Source organism: Caretta caretta, chromosome 2 (assembly GCF_965140235.1).
Source record: "Caretta caretta isolate rCarCar2 chromosome 2, rCarCar1.hap1, whole genome shotgun sequence".
In the NCBI taxonomy this organism is placed as follows: Eukaryota; Metazoa; Chordata; order Testudines; family Cheloniidae; genus Caretta; species Caretta caretta.
Window position 1 is genome coordinate 192,260,934 of NC_134207.1, and position 14,514 is coordinate 192,275,447.

Sequence of the window (14,514 nt, forward strand, 5' to 3'; positions counted from 1 at the left end):
CAGTCTTTCTCAAAGGCTTACTTTTGCCTAGGGATCTAAAAATAATTCAAAATTTGTCTATGTTAAGGTAAGGACTTCAGGATAATTGTCCAATTATGCTTTGAATTCTCCTCCAGTATCATTCCATCAATGAGTCTACAAGGGCTGCTGTGATGTGTAAGCAGCATAGATTGTACTACATACATCCCCCATCTGCAGGTTCTTCTGATGTTTAGTCAAGTGATCCAAGAACACAACCAACCTTCTGACATATCACTGTGTTGATCTACTACTAGGTCAGCGTTTTTTCCTGTTTATTGAATAAATGGAAGGCCCAGGGAACCGATAATAGGATATCAAGCCCTCAGCCTAGATCACTGGTCCAAACTGTGGCAGAAGCTAGAAGTGACCTAAAGTCACTGCCATCTGACAGTTGTTAGGTGGTCTATGTGAAATAAGGTTGGTGGCCTTAGTTCAATTCCTAGTAGAGAGATTTCCCCATCATAAAACCTATTGAGATCACCAGTGTTGATAGTCTTATTAGACAGCCCTAGGAATGAACAAGCATGGAATTGAACCACTCTTTCACCCCTTAAGTATTCAAGTTGATCCACTGAGGACAGAACTGAGGGACTTTGGAATGGGAAACTTCCATTGAAGTCTCCATGCTAAACACATTTGTGAATCTATGGAAGACTAATGTCCAAGGTTATCAACCTAACCTTTTTCATGAGTTGTTGGACATTCACTGAAGAACAATGAAACAGCATTAACATAATAACTTACGCCTGAGGAGATGCACAAACGGTTTCATAAACCTCACTACATATTCAAGTTCAGGCTTGTGAACTCTGCCCAGCTGAACCAAATGATGTTCCAGGGGAATACTAGCCAGCTCTTCCAATTCTTTGTCGTTATATACATGTCCTAATGAAATTACAAACAGAGCATATCCTTGGCACTTGGCTCTCAGAGATGCCTTCTTTAATATTTCTTTATCCCACTGACTTGTTTCTCCAGCAGATATAACAATGATAGCCTTGTGTTGTCTGGAGTGGGGTGCAGTTAAGAAAACATTATCAATTGTCCACTGTATGGCATGGCCAAGAGCAGCTGCTCCATTCAACTGTTGAACAGATTGTCGGATATGTCTTTTCATTAACGGTCTACTGCTGTAGGCAACAAAGTCAAACTCTTTCTTTACAGGGCTCCTCCCTGGGCGGGGTTTGAAACCTGGAGGAGCATGGCTCACCACAGCCACCCTATCACCTGTGGAAGAAGTCTCTGGCTCAGAGGAAATGTTAAAGTTATCAAGTACTCTGCTCAAGAAGTTTTTCACGTTCTCAAATTCGGCACCACTCATTTTCTGTGAGCTATCCAAAATGAAAGCAGCATCCACATATGCCGGTGGTGATCGGTATCTGCGGCGTTCACAAAGCTCATCTGGTTTACATTTGTCTGAAAATAAACAAAAAATTAGTTTGTACTTATCTTTTTAAGAAACTGAAAGTGTGACAAGAGAAACGGCGTCTGAGCTCTCAGTTCTGGAGAGGATTAAAGAGCCTAAGCTTAAAGTATTAACAACAGTCTTCTACCTTTGTGAAAGTTATGTATAATTAAAATCAGAAAGCTAAGGGATGGATCCTTTGAAATAATCTTCTCCACACAAGATTCAGCCTTATTACTAGGGCTGTCAAGTAATCACAGTAAACTCATGCGATTAACAAAAAAAATTAATTGCGATTAAAGAAATTAATCACGATTAATCGCAGTTTTAATCACACTGTTAAACAGTAGAATATCAGTTGAAATTTATTAAATATGTTGGATGTTTTTCTACATTTTCATAGATATTGTATTGTGTTATAATTGAAATCAGTGTATATTATTTTTGATTACAAAGATTTGCACTGTAAAAATGATAAATGAAATAGTATTTTTCAGTTTACCTCATTCAAGTACTGTAGTATAATCTCTTTGTTGTTAATGTAGATTTTTTTTGTTACATAACTGCACTCAAAAACAATGTAAAACTTCAGAGCCTACAAGTCCACACAGTCCTACTTCTTGTTCAGCCAATCGCTTATTTACATGAAAGAATGATTCCCTCTTCTTATTTATAATGTCACCAGAAAGTGAGAACAGGCATTTGCATGGTATGTTTGTACCTGGCACGGCAAGGTATTTACCTGCCAGATATGCTAAACATTCGTATGTCCCTTCATGCTTTGGCCACCATTCCAGAGGACATGCTTCCATGCTGATGACGCTCATTAAAAAAACAAACAATGCATTAATTAAATTTGTGACTGAACTGCATGTCTCCTGCTCTGTTTTACCTGCATTCTGCCATATATTTCATATTATAGCAGTCTCGGATGATGACCCAGCACATGTTGTTCATTTTAAGAACACTTTCACTGCAGATTTCACAAAACACAAAGAAGGTACTAATGTGAGATTACTAAAGATAGCTACAGCATTCGACTCAGGGTTTAAGAATCTGAAGTGCCTTCCAAAACCTGAGAGGAACAAGGTATGGAGCATGCTTTCATGTGTCTTAAAAGAGCAACACACCGATGCGGAAGCTACAGAACTTGAACCATCAAAAAAGAAAATCAGCCTTCTGCTGGTGGCATCTGACTCAGATAATGAAAATGAACACGTGTCGGTCTGCACTGCTTTGGATTGTTATCAAGCAGAACCCATCATCAGCATGGACGCATGTCCCCTGGAATGGTGTTTGAAGAATGAAGGGATATATGAATCGTTAGTGCATCTGGCATGTAAATATCTTGCAACACCAGCTACAACAGTGCCACGATAACGCTTGTTCTCATTTTCAGGTGACATTGTAAACAAGAAGCGGGCAGCATTATCTCCTGCAAATGTAAACAAACTTGTTTGTCTGAGTAACTGGCTGAACAAGAAGTAGGACTGAGTGGACTTGCAGGTTCTAAAATTTTCATTATTTTATTTTTGAATGCAGTTATTTTTTTACATAATTCTACATTTGTAAGTTCAACTTTCATGATAAAGAGATTGCACTACAGTACTTGTGAATTGAAAAATACTATTTCTTTTGGGCTTTTTTACAGTACAAATACTTGTAATCAAAAAATTAATATAAAGTGAGCTTTGTATTCTGTGTTGTAATTGAAATTGATATATTTGAAAATGTAGAAAACATCCAAAAATATTTAAGTAAATGGTATTCTATTGTTCAACGGTGCGATTAATCATGAATAATTTTTTTAATCGCTTGACAGCCCTACTTATTACATTAAAATTCCCTCCCATTCACTTGTTTTAGGAGACTGGTGACATTTGTGGCATTATTTACTTTGATGCAAATTTAGAGCCAGAAGCAACTTTGCAATACATATAAATAGCCCTAAAACACAATATTCTAAAAACATTTATCACAGTACTGAGAAATATGTAAGGAACTGTTCAGATGTTACAATGACCAAATATATATTGGTATTCTATTAGCAATTATCACTGAATTCTTATTTGGGAAAACATGTATATTTACTGGCATTGAATGAGAAATAACTAAAAGGAGAAATTTCTTTGTTGAAAGAATACCACTCTAAGGCCTGGGCTACACTAGGTGGGGGGTGTTCGAACTAAGATACACAACTTCAGCTACGTTATTCGCCTAGCTGAAGTTGAAGTACCTTAGTTCGACTTACCTGGCCGTCCTCACGGCAGCAAGTTGACCACAGTGGCTCCCCCGTAGACTCTGCTTACTCCTCCTGCCAAGGTGGAGTACAGGCGTCGATTCAGGGATCGATTTATCGCGTCTAGACGAGACGTGATAAATCGATCCCCATAGATCGATCACTACCTGCTGGATGGGCGGGTAGTGAAGACGTACCCTGAGTGTTCCAATGAGCACTCTGGGTGCTTCAATCAGCACTCTGGGTGCAATGTTCTATGTAGATTTCCACATTTCAATCATGCTGGATGCTGCACACCACCCCTAAAGGCTTAAAGGTGCTCTTCCAGAATTATATACCAAATTCCAAACCACTAAGAAATCTGCGTGCTCCTTAATCTGTCTTCTTTCCAATGGAATAGTAAGTCATTCCACTGACAAGACATGCACATTGAAAACTGCTGTAACACACCTCCTACAACGTCTTTATTCATTATAGAAAAGCATTATAAAATACCATACTATGTATGAAGGGCAGGGGTGTTGCTTGAGTCACACTGAGTCGTGTGTGTATGCTCTGCTATTTCATGCACTTTACTTTTTCCAAGGACCATTCTAGGACCAGATTGTCCTTAGCCCTAATGTGAATGCACAGATTGTGGAAGGCACAGGGAACATCCTATGCAAGGGCCAGGGCCCATCATGATCGCTGCATTCAGGGAATGCAGGGATTGCTCTCTCCCTGCATCCCCAAAGTTGCAAATCAGCCCAAAAGTGGTGAGAGGGGTAAGGAGGAATCAGGGCCATGGGCCCACTTCCTATCCATGCCTGACTGGACAGGCTGCCTGATTCCAAGGGATGGTACAATTTGGACACTTGCCCTTCTGGCTAGGGAGCTCAGTCGATCAAGGGTGTAAGTGGCCTCCAGCAATGCAGTACTCTAGCTCCTGAGTACAAAACCACCCTGAGCTTCCTCTGGGAGGATATGCATTGCCCCCTGTGAGGATCCAAGCACATGGCAACTTTATTAGAATTTTAGCAAATGCTGCAACCTTCCTTAGTTGCTCATGCACTCTCATTAAGGGTAATTTTTAAAAGTGCTGCTCAGCCTTTCAGCATAGCTCGCAGGCTTTTCAATTCAATGCAGGCCCCTTCCCTTGAAGTTCTGTGGGCACAACTTTGGAACCTCTGACCTAGAGGAAGTTGTACTACACAGTCTGGGGCACTGGAAGAGCTGCCCAGCCTGGATGCTTCCTCTGGAAGCTGGAAACATTGCTTGTTTCAATTAAATTAACGGACCCGAGTTGACAGGAAAATTAAAATCAACTACATTTTATTTTTATTTACCAAACTAGACATTGACCCTGGATTCCAAATAGCAGAAGAACTTCTTACATGGACAGAAATATTTACTAGGTTATTAAACTGAAAGTAATTTTGCAGTTTAGCAATACAACAGATGAAGCATTTGAAGGATTTAAACATTTTTATTAGGGCAGTCAAGCGATTAAAAAAATTAATCATGTGATTAATTGCTCTGTTAAGAATAGAATACCATTTATTTAAATATTTTTGGATGTTTTCTACATTTTCAAATATATTGATTTCAATTACAACACAGATTACAAAGTGTACAGTGCTCACTTTATATTTATTTTTTATTAAAAATATTTGCACTGTAAAAAAAGTATTTTTCAATTCATCTAATACAAGTATTGTAGTGCAATCTCGATCATGAAAGTTAAACTTACAAATGTAGAATTATGTACAAAAAATAACTGCACTCAAAAACAAAACAATGTAAAACTTTAGAGCCTACAAGTCCACTCAGTCCTACTTCTTCAGCCAATTGCTCAGACAAACAAGTCTGTTTACATTTTCAGGAGATAATCATAGAATCATCAAACTGCAAGGGACCTCGAGAGGTCATCTAGTTCAGTCCCCTACACTCAAGGCAGGACCAGTAGACCATCCCTGACAGGTGTTTGTCCAACCTGCTCTTAAAAATCCCCAATGATGGAGATTCCACAACCTCCCTAGGCAATTTATTCCAGTGCTTAACAACTCTGACAGCTAGGAAGTTTTTCCTAATGTCCAACCTAAACTGCTTCTTGTTTACAATGTCACCTGGAAGTGAGAATAGGTGTTCTCATGGCACTGTTGTAGCCAGTGTCGCAAGGTATTTATGTGCCAGAGGTGGTAAAGATTCATATGTCCCTTCATACTTCGCCCACCATTCCAGAATACATGCTTCCATGCTAATGAACAGTTCTGCTCAATAACAATCCAAAGCAGTGTGGACTGACGCACGTTCATTTTCATCATCTGAGTCCGATGCCACCAACAAAAGATTGATTTTCTTTTTTGGTGGTTTGGGTTCTGTAGTTTCCGCATCAGAGTGTTGCTCTTTTAAGACTTCTGAAAACATGCTCCATACCTTGTTCCTCTCAGATTTTGGAAGGTACTTCAGATTCTTAAACCTTGGGTCAAGTGCTTTAGCTATCTTTAGAAATCTCACATAGGTACTTTCTTTGCGTTTTGTGAAATCTGCAGTGAAAGTGTTCTTAAAATGAATGTGTGCTGGGTCATCATCTGAGACTGCTATAATATGAAATATATGGCAGAATGCAGGTAAAACAGAGCAGGAGACATACAATTCTCCCTCAAGGAGTTCAGTCACAAATTTAATGCATTATTTTTTTAACAAGCATCATTGCCATTGAAACAGGTCCTCTGGAATGGTGGCGAAAGCATGAAGGTACATATGAATGGTTAGCATATCTGGCACATAAATATCTTGAACAGTGCCATGAGAACACCTGTTCTCATTTTCAGGTGACATTGTAAATAAAAAGCAGGAAGCATTATGTCCCGTAAAAGTAAACAAATTTGTTTGTCTTGGTGATTGGCTGAACAAGAAGTAGGACTGAATGGACTTGTAGGCTCTAAAGTTTTATTACATTGTTTTGTTTTTTAGTGCAGTTATATAACAAAAAAATCTACATTTGTAAGTTGCACTTTCACTATAGAGATTGCACTATAGTACTTGTATGAGGTTAACTGAAAATTACTATTTCTTTTATCATTTTTACAGTGCAAATATTTGTAATAATAATATAAAGTGAACACTATACCCTTTGCCTTCTGTGTTGTAAACTGAAATAAAATATTTGAAAATGTTGAAAAACATCCAAAATATTTAATAAATTTCAATTGGTATTCTATTGTTTAACAGTGTGATTAAAACTGTGATTAAATCACAATTATTTTTTGAGTTAATTGCGTGAGTTAAGTGCCATTAATCGACAGCCCTAATTTTTAGGTATTTGAGTATATTTCCTCCTAAGAAAAACTTGGCAACACAGATAGTTGAGGTAAGCAGTTGCTTGTAAATCATGATCAACATGCTACTCCTTGAAAAGTTCCCCCCTTTTAGGGATTAACTTGTGAAGAAGAAAGAGAGCCAGAAAATTCAGCTGTGGTTATTTGAAACACCAATGTCTTTGCCTAAATGCTTTTGCCAGTCTCTCTCAGGCTTTTTGCGAGGCAGCACTAAATAATAGTGTTTGTTCTCTAATACATATGGATCTTACCAGGGTGGATTTGATTTAAATTAAATTGATTTAAATCACTAGTCAGGCAGACTCGATTTAATTATGGATTTCTACATAAAAGTGCATTCTTGTTGGTTGTTATAACCTTAATACATATTCTTCACAACTCAGAGATGGATGTAGGTTTCATTTTTAGAAGGTATACACGTTACATTTTTAAAGTGATTTATTTTGAAAACTTTTCAGATTAGTTTTACAGCTGTATCAGAAAATGAATGATTGTTTGGTTATTTCATTTACCAAAGGTAATTGAAGCAGATATTTATGAAGTCATTGGAAGGTGAACTATCTCCAATTCAACAGGTTAATCATTAATATTTGGAGGATTTTCTTGCCATGCTGTATTAGGAGGAGAACCTCACCAGACAGATATTTAAATTGTTTTATTTAACTAAAATAACTGGATTTTTTCTTCAACAGCACACAATATTTTAACAAAACAAGCATATGAATTTTTGAATTTAGTTAAACATTCAAGTTTTTAAAACATCAGGTTTGTTTTTGTTAAAAAATTGTTTTTAACTAAAATAGTTAAATGAAATATTTAAAAAACAAAAAGCAAAAATTAAATAGACTATGTCAGCAAGGTCAACATGAGAAACTTAAAATGTTGGCTTCTGCAGCTAACTCAGTCATCTTCACCTTCGTTTTCCAGTTTGTTCATAATCTGGAAAAGAAAAACAAGCTTGCCTGCTTTTCCAGGTCCCAAATGATTTCTCAATTAGGAATGAATTAGTCCAGAGGAAGACAATATTCTTTCTACACGGGCAGAAGAAGTGACTGCTGTTAAAAGTGAGATTATCACTTCAACAGTCTCTGTATCCAAGTGCTTAAGTGACTTCCACCAGTTCACTGGTGTGACTTTCTTTAAAACATCATCAGCAAACAGATTTCTTGAATGGTTCACCCTCAGCTCTGAGGTTTATTATAGTTGGCATTATGGAGGGATGATGATGTCCATGTCAGAGCCAGCTCATCTTCTTCAGCAGTTAAGGTTTGACCCTGCTACCGAGTATTGAGAATATTTGCAAGAAAATGAGCTGGAGATAGTGCTTGTTCCATTCGTTTTTTTAATGCTTGTAATTTAACTCTGTCATTGCATTTTTCTCTTTTTAAGATCTCACTCGGTTCCTTCCAAATTTCAACAGCGTCAGCAATAAAGCTGCTATTTCCCTGCATTTTGTTCAAGGCTCCAGAAATAGGCTTCAGGCTACTCAGCATCTGTTCAACATTTCTCTTAAGCCCAATGTTGAGAACTTTGGCTCTGACAGTGCCATCTATTTTTTCACGATTTTGTTCACAAATGGTCATCAGATTCGGCCAGTGCTTGATATAGTGCTCAAAACAGTCCACTACTGAGTTCCATTGCACGTCTTGTGGGAGGGTTAGCTTGGCTCCTTCCACCTTTTTTCAGAGCAGCTGCTGCAAAGTGGTTGTTACAGAAGAATTTTGCAATTTCAACATTAGCCTTTATTTTTGGAACACTGAAGTCTTTAGCTAGAAGGTGCATCAAATGAGCACTGCAACCATATGTTATTAGCTTGGGACTCTCTTCACTGTCTTCTAAATTTCTTCTCATCTTGGATACATTTGCAGCATTGCCTGTGACCAAGCTGCGTACAAGACATTTGAATTCCCCCCCACACACAGTTTGTTATAGCTTTTACTGCTACGTCTTGTAAGTATTCTGCTGTGTGTGCATTTCCTGATGCATCAATTATTTCTGTAAGGAAGACATTCCCTTCTTCTGTTGTCACACAAGCATATACAACAGGATGATTGTGGACATTGCTCCACCCATCAAGACTCAGGTTAACAATGTCACCCTCTAGACCAGGGGTCTCAAACCCAACTTACCTTAGGGCCAGTGCCAGTCCTCAGTTCTCCCAGCGGGCCAATAATGTCACTCATGCCTCCCAGAACCCGCCTCTCAAACTCTGCCCCCCTAACTCCGCCCCCCCTACCCGCCTAAGGCTCTGGGAGGGAGTTTGGGTGTGGGAGGTGGTCTGGGGTAGGGGATTGGTGTGCAGGCTCTGGGAGGGAGTTTGGGCAGGAGAGAGGGTCTGGGGTGCAGACTCGGGGATGGAGTTTGGGTGCTGGTGCAGGAGGAGGGGGAAGGGCTGCAGGCTCTTGGAGGGAGTTTGGGGGCGGCAGGGGGTGTGTGGGAAGGGGATGCAGGCTCTGGGAGGGAGGTGCAGCACTTACCTGGGGCTCCCCCAGGCACCACCCCCACAGCTTCCCACTGTCTGCAGGGGCGCTCAGGGCGGGGGCAGCGCGCAGAGGCACAGCCCTGCCCCAGGGAGGGACCCGCAGTCACTGGAGCGAGCGCACAGGAAGCCGCTGAGCTCCGCTGTGCTGCCGGTGGTGGGCAGGGCCTCAGGTGATGCGCGGGTGGGGGGTGGCAACGGGGCCAAGGGAGAGACCTGGCCCGAAAATTGCTGGAGCCCTGCAGGACACATTGGGGAGGTTCTCGGGCCGCAGATGGCCCGTGGGCCGGGAGTTTGAGACCCCTGTGCTAGACCTTTTGCACACTGCTCAATTTCTCTTTCATACACTTTATCCAGCAATTTGCCTGCGACCTCTGCTCTGTTGGGTGGACTGTATCCTGGTCTTAATGACTGAACCATGTTAATGAAGTGTGGGTTCTCAATCATACGGAAAGGAGAATTTGTTGCATAAACAAACCAAGCAATTTTTTCATCAGTTACCTCTTTTTGTAATCTGCTGGTTCTTATCACAAACTTATCTATGGTTGTTTCTGGATGACGGAGATTTTTTCTTTTTTTGCTACAGGTGATCTACTGTGGCTATGTGACATACATGATGTGACTGAAACACTGTCATTGGCAGATAACTCTGAAACTATAGAAAATGATGGTGATCTAGAAGGTGGATAGTCTTCAGAATCCTGTAGGTTGAGGATGGATTCTCCTAAACAAAATAAGTCAGTGCAGTTATTTAATTATTACCACCATACCACTCATTTAGTATTACTCATTGCATTCACTGACACTCAGTACTACTTTAAAGGTGAAATTGTAAAAGGAAGATCGCCTATTTCAGCTATTTATTTTTTAACACAACTGCATCTAAAATGATAGTATCATAGAGTAACAACTATATTTTTTGCTCAAACATGAAAATTCAAGAATAGTCCAGAAGGAAGACAGGCAGCCCTTAAGAAAGGAGTACGAAATTTAAAAAAAAAAAAAATGTTTACCAACCTGAAGATTCTGCATGTTCAGACATGTTCCTTTCATCACCTTCAACTCTGCTTCCTCCTGAGAAGGAATGCTTCTCATGATGTTGTTTCATTCAGGCAACCAGGCCTTGCATTTCTTTGTTGCACTGTTTGCATTTTGCACGCATGCCTGTCTTACCCACAGGTAGAGGAACTTCTTTAAAATATTCCCAAACTGGGTCTCTTTTATGGCCTGCTGCCATTACAGGTTTTCCCTTCTAGTGACAGAATGGTATGGTAGACCTCAAATCAATGAAGACTACACTCAGAAAGACCTCAAGACTTCTGGAATATGCTGCTCAAACAGTTTCACTTTCACTCCTTGTCCAGATCTATTCCGCCCCCAACAGTCTTCTATTCATTGAAGTATTTGAAACTTTGCACTTTTAGAGAGAGGTAAAGGATTGACTCTGTGTACATAAATTTGCACAGGGACAATAGGGTTGAGGTTTGTTATTTCTCACCCCTCTATATAATTTATCTAAAAACATTTTTGCTGTTAACAAGCATGTTATCTCTGGAGACACAAAGCCACAGTTTGAGAACTGCAAAACTAAGCATCTCTGATGGTATCTTCCAGACTGAGCACTGAGTCCCATTGGGTAGATAGAAAGATTAACCTAAATAATCTATACAGAAGCCCCTGGAATCCCATAAGATTGGGTCCCTAATCCATGGACTATTGGAACTCATTTAAAAAACTTTCCTTAGACTTTACATGAATATATTGTCTCATACTATAGAATTAGAATTTATAATCCTTATTCCATGAGGAGGTATCTTTGAGCTATAATGTATCTTAATTAAAACTATCTTTATATAGGTTTTTTTCCTTAAGCATTTTATAAGAAAAAAATCAGATTTAAATAAAAAAAAAATCAGATTTTATTTTATTTTATCTTTTTTAAAACATTGATTTTTATCCACCCTGGATCTTACCATAACAAAGAGTGCAGCGCTGAAATGTTTCCAACAATGGCTCATAGCTGTTCTCTTGATTAATATTTATTACCTGGAAGAATCCAGTATCATCCATCTAGACAGAACAATAATAAAAGGATTTAGTGCAGAAGGCAAGTGGTGAGTTTTACCTTAAAACAGTTTATTTGAATGCTGTACAACTGTGTTCACATCAGGCATTCATAGAGAATTACATTCATTCCTAGGTGTCAGGCATTCAACCCCTAAGCCACCTATAACCAACAGCAATTTTGTATATTCTCCAGCATGACAAACTTCAGTGACCCTGAAAACCTCTAGAGAAACCTTCAATTTCCCAACTACCCTTCAGTGATGAACTTGGGTTCTGTCGGTCTTTGCACTGGGATCCAGCTTGGCACCTCCACACTAAAGTTTTGCCCTCTATAGGAGCTGGAGTGTTCCAAATCTCAGAGTCAGCCAACTTGTGTGATTTGGAGTGTTTCATCTGACACACAGCTAATTCAGTAGAAAACTGGTGTGACTTTAGATGAGTGTCCAAAAATAAGGCACTGCATACTCTAGTTTTCCAAGCAGAAGTATGGATTGAGAATAATTCTCAAAACAAAAATGCTACATTGAGTGTTTCCAAACACTAGCTACTCCTTACAAAGTGATGACCCCTGTCCTTCAGTGTCTCCTTGTACAGAATTCCCATTGACTTCAATGTAGGGGCTAAAAGGACCGTTTGCTGAAACTGGGAATCAGTGATACCAGGCATCTTATTCTATTCTGAAATGGTTCTCTTTCCACTGATGTAATGTAACACAAGCTATGAGTTATTATGTAAAGGGAGAGGGGAAAAGGGGCAGAAGTGAATGATGCAGAAAAATTCTATGCCCACCTTCTGGGCTTGCTTAGGAATTTTTATTCTTAGCCAACAATGATTTGGCAGACTATTGGGTCTGATATATTTAAGAAACATGCCATGTATCCCTCAACTACCTATTTCTAGATTTCTTACTCCATGCTTCCATCTCTCACCCTTTAAACAGGCCTTTAAATTACTGTAAAGCCCAAACCTGTAGCCTTTAAAAAAAAATACTGTCACAGGTTGACACTGGCCCTTTAAGAGAGAAGAGGCCAGTACACCTATGACTGGTCAGTTGACCCCCAATTAGGCTTAAAAGAGGGCACCTCAGTTTGGCCTTAGAGGGGAGAGAGAGACCCAGTGAGTCAGAGCTGCTCAAGAGCAATGTCTGAAAAGGACAGAGAAGGGCAGTTGTGAGCTGTCCAAGGAGAAGAGGAGAGAGACAGGGAGAAACAGCAGCAATGGAGAGCTGTACAGAGAGCCACTGGAAAGAGCAAGAGGTCAGTGGTGGGACCTGGCCAGAGCTGGGGAACCCTGAGGAGCTAAAAGAGAGCTCATGCAGAAGCCCCTATGAAGAAGGGGAAAAACCTGGCCGTTTGGGAGAAGCTGAGCCCAAAGCAAGAAGGATTGATGCTGGAGGGGGAACCTGGGATAGGGGTCACAGGCAGAGAGGCCTGTGAGAGTAGAACACTAGGGGAAGCCCCCTTGCAGCAAGCCTGAGTGGAGGGCTGCAGGAACCAGAGCCCAAAACAAGGGGGTTGTTCTGGAGGGATATTCCCTGAGCAGGGGTAGGACTCTTAGGGAGGGAAGCCTGGCTCAGAGGAACACTGTGGAGAGTTCTGTCCCAGGAGACCTCTCTTGGGGATATGGGAGAAGAGTTGTAGGTCTTGGAACACCCAGGTAGATGCCCTGGAGAGTGGGGCCCTAGAACAGGGGCTAAAGCAACCGGGACAGAGTGATTAGTGACTCTCGGGTGACCTTTGCACGGGATTGATGAGCTGCTGCGTTGTAACCATGTTTAACTTTGGGGGTTTGAGAAGAACTGTTTTACTAAGAGTCATCTGTGGACTGTGACCCTTTTACTAATATAAAGGGTTTGAATTTTCTGCTGAGAGAGACAATGTTCCTATCCACAGGTGGATTCCAAGGGGAAACTGAGGTAGATACAGCACCCTGCTGCAGAAGGGCTCCTTGTGTAGGGGCCGTCCTACTCCACATCCCTTTGTTAAACTGATTTCTCTTAATGGTGTCTTCAACTATATATTGGTTTAGCTTCTAGTCTTTCTCCTTGAAAGAGATTACAGGGTTTCCAAGGAAATCCATGACATGCTTTATCGTAAAGCAATTTTTACAACATCAAAGCACAGAATGTTGAAGCTGTAAAATTCCAACTGATTTTTCTCCTTTCCAGCAAAAAATGCTGCAAAAAGAACTCTCTCTTCTGTGCTTAGTTGTGCTGCAGTACGTTCTCTGAACACACTTTTAGACACCGAGTAATGAGTGCTGTAAGTGCTCGAGTCCTGCTCATCTTGCTCATGTGATCAGCATTTGGCCCAAGACAGCGTTCTCCTATAATGGTACTGTGGTAACAGGAAATGTCATCACAGAACAAGTTAGCTGAACAGGAACTATATGTAACATTAGATGCCCCAAACTGTGTTAGAGAAACATTAAAGTTGTACTGACTGTTAAAATAAGGAAAAAAAATATATAGAAATCCAAACTTATATTTCCTACAGCTATGCAAACTTAGCCACATTGCACAGATCTGCTCTTTGATCTGTTCCTGCTGCTAAATCCAGAGCTGAAATTGCTCTGCTACCCTAAGACAATGACTGAAGTGTGGGTCTCCATATTCAGTGTGCCTCAGTGATTTCCATACCAAATCTGCACAGTTTGCAAGAAGATATTTTTTCTGTCTGACCCCCCACCAACTCAGCTAAGCTGTTGACAGTCAACTTGGGTTCTTTCCATTTCACACACCATCAATGCTAATACGGATTCTGCAGGCTGAATTATTCCCTCAGCTACAAGTATGCAACCCTGTTATCGTTAGATTATGTAACCAGTGATACCTCTGCAAGCCACCGCATAATTAAGAATTAAAGTGTTTTTCTTCATAAGATGCCCTGCTCTCTCTACCACTGTTATTTGAAAGATTTCCTTGTCACAAATGCTAATAGTTCCACAAACACATTGCTTCGGTAGTGAACTTTACAGCTTTCAA

At 40.2% G+C, this 14,514-nt stretch overlaps 1 protein-coding gene across 1 annotated transcript in view; it reads right to left on the bottom strand.

Annotated features, from left to right (window-relative positions):
• Positions 1 to 14,514, bottom strand: part of COL6A6 (collagen type VI alpha 6 chain) — an 86,407-nt gene that overhangs the window by 5,870 nt on the left and 66,023 nt on the right. Inside the window, exons 34-35 of the mRNA XM_075125707.1 lie at positions 11,438 to 11,534; positions 766 to 1,437 (exon numbers count right to left, since the gene is read on the bottom strand). Coding sequence (XP_074981808.1) covers positions 766 to 1,437; positions 11,438 to 11,534 — 769 coding nt within the window. The remainder of the gene's footprint in view (positions 1 to 765; positions 1,438 to 11,437; positions 11,535 to 14,514) is intronic.